This window comes from Sesamum indicum, unplaced genomic scaffold (assembly GCF_000512975.1).
Source record: "Sesamum indicum cultivar Zhongzhi No. 13 unplaced genomic scaffold, S_indicum_v1.0 scaffold00165, whole genome shotgun sequence".
Taxonomy (NCBI): Eukaryota; Viridiplantae; Streptophyta; class Magnoliopsida; order Lamiales; family Pedaliaceae; genus Sesamum; species Sesamum indicum.
Window position 1 is genome coordinate 266,555 of NW_011628069.1, and position 8,308 is coordinate 274,862.

Genomic DNA, 8,308 nt, shown 5'->3' on the forward strand with positions numbered 1-8,308 from the left:
TACCTGAAAACGTATATAAATTATTTTTTTAAAACACTTAGTGAAATGTAATACGAGATTCAAAACTAATTTACCCTCAAATATTTGAATCGAATCCATCCTCAAATTGGACCAAATAAACCAAACAATTGTACAAGAATCACGAGCATTCTATGTCTACATACTCGAGTTCCTGCCGTTGTTCATCCATGTAAAACAACTCTTCCGACAGTTCTTTCACCAGTAACTCAAAGATCCCTACCTCGACTTCTGCTACTTTCTCTTCTGCCTGCTCCCGAAAATTTTTCCATGCATCCATTTCTCTCTTGAAATCCAACTCCACCATAGTGCCAATCGAATCAATTTCAACTTCTTTCGATGGATGCAACCTGTTGCAGATTCTTCTCAATATCTCTTCTTTAGTGCACAAGCAAATTATTTTGCTTTCTCTAGAATTATGTTGAAGGCTAGACGGGCTAAATGCTTCGTTTACGTATGTGTCTAAATCTTGTTTTCTGTAGGGTGACAAAGGCTTGTCCTCATCGGACTCTACGCTCTCTCCTTGGAGGTATTCATTGTCTGAATCTTCCAGCAATTTCCTCTCGAGTTCAATTGGATCCAATTCTGCCAGTTGTTCAAATCTTCGAAGCCTGTATAAGAGTTGCTCTTTTGCTCCTGCATGTTTAGTACAAGAAAAAAGCACGATCACAATCGAAACTGTTGCAAATTCGTGGCTGAGGATGTCCAATTTGAAGGACTTAGTAATTGAAAAGAAACAATGAATCCATAATGAAAAGTAACACACTTCACTATCGTACTGCAATTAGTATTTCAGACCACCAGACAAATCACTAAGGAAAAGGGGTTCTGAGAATGATTTGAGGTCCCACGAAATACAAGCGTGTCATGAGATGATATCCGGTAACGACGAATGGCCAAAGGGATATTAATTAAGATCCCCACCAACATAATACCAACGGTAGAATCCAGATCATTTTCCAACTTCAATAATGGCAACAATCAAGAAAAGTTTCCAGCACCTCATTGTGGGCCATTTTCAAGTTATTAACATCTAATCTTCTCAGCTTTGTGAAGACAAAATGAGGTCACATTTGATCGGACCTGAGGTCATAAGTTGTAGTAACAGTACTAGGAAAGGTACAGCCACATGCATTAGATCTTAGAAACAATTAAACATATCAAATCAGACCAATTGACTTTGATAGAACCTCTCCAACATATAGATGAAAACGACCGAGCAACAAACGATCTACACAGCATGATTGATCATATAGCATCTGATGCAACATGCTTAATAAAAATTAATATAATTGAACAAAATTTGTAAAAGTTTGTTACGTACTTTGTACATTTGCGTAACTGGACTCGAGATCATAATCATCGTCATCGTAGTCTTCTGCTTCTGCTTCTCCACTTACATGGTCATCATCTTCAAAGAAAGGGTCTAATACGGATACTGGACTACATTGTTCCTTCTCCTCTTCTACTCCTTGTACATTGTCCGAATTTCTGGTTTCGTAATTTCCATTCTCCTATTAAGGTTAAGATATTCATGTCAGAATAATATTATAAAAGTTGTGACCATTCACACGAATGACAAAAACTGACTGCTGACAATCTCTCCCAGAGGTGAAAACAGAGGATCACTAACATGGAATTCGAATGTGGAGGTAGTATTAGAATCCAACGAGGAAAATGTAATCAAGATTGTCGTTTTCTGGGAAAATTATATGAGGTGAGACATGTAATTAGAGAAATATTTTGGTGGCAGAGGCGTGATCTGATCGCAAGTACAGTATTTAAACAAACAGACAGGTGCTGACAAGAAAAAAACAAAAGAGGGAATGGATTGATCTGTAAATTTGGTGGATTACTGATAATTTTGAGGCTAATATTCGAGGTTGGAATGGAGATTTCAAGTCGACATTCCGGCCACCGAATCAGACCAAGGAGATTGTATACCGACAGCACAAGCGTCACAAACGTAATACATATTCATCTGTGTCGTAAGTTCAGCTGTCTATATTTGAATTCTTCGCGGTCTTGAATTAGCATGAATCAAAATTAAATAAACAAAATATGATTTTCATTTAAAAAAGATTATTAAGAAACTCGAATTATCAAGAGAACACAAACCTGCTTTACGTGGCGACTGGGAGAAGGCGCCGGAGAAGAGAAATCCGGCGTGCGGCGGCCGGAGGACGAGGCGCTTCTGTGAAGAGAAAATCTAAACGGGCTGATAGGGCTCGAGCAAAAGCGCTCTTCGCCTAACCCAAACTCGTCATTAATCTCATCAAATTCCTCATGAAGACGCCTGAAAGTGCTGGTGGAGGCCTCCTCCAAATCCCCTCTGCTCAAACTACCACTACTGCAAGAACACGAAATCCTCGTATTCCCCGGCGACGTCTCACTCTCTTTTAGCTCATGATTGCTCAAAACATTCATCCCGTTATCCACAAGAGCACGCTTTCTGTTCTTACTCCGATCTCTCAGTCTCTTCAGAAAGGACCCAAACAACCCAAACCCGACGTTCTTAATCTGACCTCGGGCCTTCGACTGCTGCTGCTTCTGGATTCTCATAGCCGCTTCAACTAGGAGTGCGGCAGTCCCGGACGGCACGTGGAGGAAAACAGCACCGGCAGGAGACTTACAGGGGCTAATCGCCGGCGACGGAAAATCAAGAAACGGCGATTTCCTGACGTCCGGGGACGACAAAAAACAGGAATGTCTGCGGAGATTTCTGGGCTTTGTAGAGGTAATGGGCTTGCGATTCTTGACTTGTAAAGCGGTTGTTGGAGAAGATTTCTTCAACTGAGAGCGCCTTTCCGCGATATAGCTCTTCAAGTGAAAAGGCTCCTGATCTTCCTTGAGGAGCTCATGCAACAACTGTTTGTGAGCCATCATCACGAATGCAAAGAAAATCAGTATCGGACGATTGAAATGATGGGTTTATAAAGGTAGGAGAAAAAGGGAAGAGAAAGTTACGGAGAAGGGGAAATTTGAAAGTGGGGAAGAGCAAACAGTAATGGCGAAGACAAAGACTCAGAATGTGTTGGTAGATTTTGCTGCTGATTCAAATCCGGGGTTCGCAACATCGAGGCAAACTGTGCTTCTAATCTAATTATTAATACATTTAATTAGATTTCATCATACACAATTAATTAATAATTACATTACAAATTGATTAAGTTAGTCTTTAAACTTATAATTAATTATAGACAAAATTATATTTTTGATTTCGTAACTGCAAATCGTTCACCACTTTTGATTCCATGACTTACTCCATTTATACATTTGGTTTTAAACATTTTTTATTTAGTTTTTTTTAACCAATTTAGCCGTACATTGATAATTTTATACTAACGACATGATAAAAAATAAAATTTACTCTAATGTGAATGATTTCAAAATTGTCAATACGAGACTAAAATGATCAAATATGAAATATTCATAATTAAATTTGTAAATAGAATAAATTACAATATAAAAAATACTAACAACATATACTTATAAGATACAAAAATATTTTACCTTAACTAAAATCTATACTCTTTTATAATTGAAAATTACTATTTCTTGTCTTTTATTAATTTGACTTGTCAAGTTTCTTCCTTTCAATTTTCACGTGTCCATTTTAATAACTTTTCATTTCTTATTTTTTTATTTTTTTTAAATTATGCACACGCAATTTAATATGTCACATATATAAATTATATATATATATATATTATCGTATTATTCTATTTAAAATATAATTGATCAATGTTAAAGTAATAGTTCAAATAGGACAGACAACATCTTCTCGCAAGGTCAGTTGTAGGATTGGAACAATTTATATACAATTTCATTTACAATAATAGACTTATAACTTAATTGTAATAAGTATTTTTGGTATAGTTTGTATCTCATTGGGTTATGGTGACAAACTTACCCTTTCAACTACTAATTACAATTAAAATTGAATATTTCATAACAGTTAGAGACTCTTAATCATCCCATCCTCACTTTTAACCAAAAATAAATTAATAGTAATTCAATCATACAATAAATATATTACACGTATTATTTAATTAATTTATGTCTGATCGAACTCTATTTAAATTAAATTTTTTCCTCTAATTACATATAGGCGTACGATAAAGTTAAGTCATAACTCCTTAATCATTATTTTCTGAGGAAAATATGGTAATGCATTTATTTATTTTAACCCCTATAATAACTATCTTGATTGGCAACAATTTTGAAGAAAAATTAAATGTTTGAAAGCAATTACTACCATTCTTATTTTTTTCTTAAATATAAATTTTTATTTATTTTTAGAGTAAATTACGATTACCTCCTTTGAGATTTGACACAATTACGAATGCCCATTTGTTGTTTAAAAATTATAAGTACCTCCCTCAAATTAAAAATAAATGTGTAGTCCCTAAACGGTGAAGTGAATATTACTATTTTACCCTTGTTGAATTTTTTTAAAAAATAAAAAAAAATATTTGAAAAAATATATTAAAAAGTTGGGGATAGATAATATAAATAATATAGAAGAAATACTAGTTCATAAAAATATTTTAAAAAATTATAAAATATATAAAAAAATTTATAATTTATAATCTTAAAGAGCATTTTCGACAGTTCATCATCAAAATTGGATGAAAAGTTAACGGAATGAGCTCCTTGTTAGACGGACGTTAAAATCAAGGGGGTATTTGTAATTATTCAAACAACAAGAAGATATTTGTAATTATACCAAATCTCAAGGCAGGTGATTGTACTTTACCCTTATTTTTATATAGTTTGATGAAAAATATATATCTGTACTATATAAAAAGGAATGGCCTTTTACTCTCACAAATGGTTGTTATGACACATATTATCTCAATAATATTCCTAAGTCGATTTTCTTTTTTTCTTCTTTTTTTTTGTTTGAAAATATGATGTATTGGTTTATATATATATTTATTTATAATATATTTTAAAATATAAAATATTATTTATTATATACACACAATACGAATAATATAAAAAAAATAAGAAAAAGGGCTGAGGTATATTATGATAGGATAATAATTGTGAATGAAGTGAATGAAGAGCATAGTGATAGACCCGGTGGTCCTGAGAGTTTGTTGAGAAGTACACGCAAATTGGCCATGAGTGAGGTACAAGCAGTCCCAGCGCAGCGAAAGATATGCATGCATGCGTGAAAAGGCCGCTCCGCTCCATATCATACGGCCCTTTGTACCTTTTTTACTGTTCAGTCCTCTTCACTTTTTATACTAACTTTAATTCAAAAACACACACACATACACATTACTCCTTTTTTATTAATGCCCCACTCTCATCAATGTTTATTGCCCATGTACAAAATCTTTAGGATTTGGACTTAAATACTGTATATCCTCATCGCACACGATTCTCACGAGCATATAAAAAATAATTATGATATGAGATGAACATAGAAAAATTATGAGAAGAAAGAAATATAAAGTAAGGCGAGAGAGAAGAAATATGAATTGAAGTTCTGTGTTTATTAAAAATATAAAAGTTTATAAGAAAAAGAAAGATAGATAAGTTAGGTGAGAGGAAAACGTAGAGTAGTGGACGAGAGGAAAAAAAAAACAAATATTGTAATTATGATATTATTAAAAAAAATATATATTGAAATCATTGTTCTGATCTCTTTTCCTTAAGAAGTAAATTTAAATATTCAAAAGTTGATACGTAAAAAAATTCCTTCTACAATAATATAAATATTTTTTTTTATTTTAAATATGTATTAATCATTTATCTACCTAACTCATATGTATTGTGTAACAAATGTAACAGGATCCTACTCAGACCATCCCATGTCACTTTCAACACTTTCTAGGTTTCGATTGTGTGATGTAGGACAATTATTCTAAACTAAATTAGATATGCTAAATTCATTTTTTTTAAAAAAAATTCTAGTCTATAATAAAAAAATATTGAATAATGAGTTCATTCCATAAATTCTTATAAGCTTAATTATAACCAAAAAAAATCCTAATAGAATTAAATTATGAAACAAAAACCTAAATTAATATAAATATTACTATCTACATATATATATATATATATATTATTATTATTATTATTCTTATCATATTCTTTCTCGATTCACGTCTATGATTTATGATTGGTCATCTTGATCATCGTAGTCGACTACCAACAAAAGAAAAACGAAAAAGGATATATTTAATTTTTAAATCCCAAATAAAAAAGTGAAAAAAAATAAAATAAAAGAAGCTCAAACCAAACCAACTAGATATACAGTGGTTAAAAGGAATCCTAAGAACTATATATATATATATATATATATAGATGGCTTTCCAAATCGCTTTTCTGAAAATGTTTCCATTAAGTATAATCGCATTTATAGGATTGAATTGTTAGTTGGTGTATTTTAGTGAACAACATTATCTGATTTTAATTATGTCATGACCTTTTTCTATGTATTATTATTATTTTAGTACATTTTAATATTTGTGTATGTGACTGTCATTTCCTTTGAAATATTTAATTCTGCTAAACAGACAGGCTGTGTCATTCGGTGGCGTTAATGTTAATTGCAGGAGATTTTCATAATTACTCCACTCAAATTAAAGGTAATCATATATGACCAGTGTATTATAATTATAATTATAATTATACGAATGATTAATTTACAATTTAATTATACATAAAAAAAGAAATTACAACCAACATTAAATACTTTATAAATCAAAATTTTGTAAAAAAATAAAAAATTTGTTTAGGAGTTAATTAAATTGATTAGGACAGTATAGTAATTAGTGATTTTCGGACAGCGTTAGCATGGTAAAGAAGAGAGTATCCGAAGCGTAGGTAAAGTTGGATGGAGATGAGTTGGATTGGAGACTCAGTCAACTTGTAAACACTGTTTTAATTACACAATAATAATAATAATATAAATGTACATCTGCCAGAATTTGTCCTCAAACAGACAAACAACTTTGGTTTTAACTACTACTACTACATCCACAAATCTCTCTCCTCTCTCTCTCTCTCTCTATGAGGATCCTATGCTGCTTGCCCACTAAAAAATAATCCCCTCATATTTCGAATTTAATAAGAAGGCAAAACTATAAAATTGGTCCCATAAGTTTAGAGATTGACAAAATTAGTCCTCTAAATACTGAATTGACAATTTTGATCCTATAAGTATAAATTTAATGACAATTTTGGTTTTTAGAAATTAGTTCGAAAAAATTGTGGATTATGATTTCGACTGCCAACTGATCTCAACTTACATACATGACATCTTACGTGGTATGGGGGCGAAAAAAGAAAATGCTAAATCACGTGAGAAACATTTAGCTGCTATTGGTGTTGTAAAGTCCCCAAATCAAAAGAACCCTAAAATTTTTCTTCCAACCAAAATCATTAATGAGTGTTGAAATTGAGTGCTATTGAGTATAAATTCCCAAATTCATAAAAAAGAAAATTCCTACAGATCCCCTTTCCTAATACAATCCAAACTTTGTTGATCTAATGCCCATTGGTGGTTGCGAAGCCTCTGGAGACAACTGCTATTGCAGCATCAAAGCTTTGTCTGCTCCATTGTTAATCTGTTGCTGCCTCATCTTCAAAGCCAACACCTTCGCTGACGGCTCCTCCTGGTTTCCCACCATACTCGACGCCTCCTAATCGTCGGCCTAGGGGATGGAGGTAACAAGTTCATAGTATTCATTCCCGAGAAATCTCTCTTCCCAATTTTGCCACCCTTATACATACATGACTAATTTCTCAATTTTGCCTAATAAAAATTAGTTTTATTATAGTATGAAAAATTATATGTAATAAAATGATGAGAGACAAGACCTAATTATATTTTTGGATAATGGGGAAGTTTGTCTGTGGGCATCAAGAAGAGCTTAACTATTGCTGCTCTTTTGAACCCAGTACTATTATTAGAGCAAAGAAGGTTGCAACATTTCCCAGTGTGTTTTATATATGTTATTATATTAGGGCAATGATTTTGAGATTAATATTATCTAGTTTCTGGATCAACCTCTCTGAAAATCATGATATAGTGTAGCAGGTTTCTGTTGAAATTATGATATCATGAAATATATTTTTGTATGTTCTAATCAGCTACTGCATTTCTTTTTCAATTTTATCGTCTACAAACTTGAGAAGTTTTGTTTAATGATGCCCCCTCCTTGTTTTGGCTTTTTTATTTCATTGTCTGTGAGTCTTTTTTTTTTGTGTGTGTAGTGTGTGGGGGTGTGTGTGTGTGGGGTGTGTGTGTGGGGGGGGGGGGGGGGGGGGG

The 8,308-nt window shown here is 32.6% G+C and overlaps 1 protein-coding gene across 1 annotated transcript; it reads right to left on the reverse strand.

The window, feature by feature from the left end:
- On the reverse strand, positions 1 to 3,064 carry LOC105179540. Its single transcript, XM_011103192.2, has 3 exons — positions 2,137 to 3,064; positions 1,343 to 1,532; positions 1 to 654 (listed from the first exon to the last, which is right to left on the reverse strand). Exons 1-3 carry the CDS (start codon positions 2,902 to 2,904, stop codon positions 140 to 142), a joined length of 1,473 nt encoding a protein of 490 aa, XP_011101494.1. The 5' UTR covers positions 2,905 to 3,064; the 3' UTR covers positions 1 to 139.
- Positions 3,065 to 8,308: the final 5,244 nt, after the last annotated feature.

What these genes read in the sequence shown, in the direction of transcription:
- LOC105179540 (XM_011103192.2), bottom strand. Translation starts at nt 2,904, where the DNA reads ATGATGGCTCACAAACAGTTGTTGCATGAGCTCCTCAAGGAAGATCAG. An exon ending in CCAGTCGCCACGTAAAGCAG is followed by an intron (nt 1,533 to 2,136) that starts GTTTGTGTTCTC and finishes TAACCTTAATAG; the next exon opens with GAGAATGGAAATTACGAAAC. An exon ending in CAGTTACGCAAATGTACAAA is followed by an intron (nt 655 to 1,342) that starts GTACGTAACAAA and finishes CTAAACATGCAG; the next exon opens with GAGCAAAAGAGCAACTCTTA.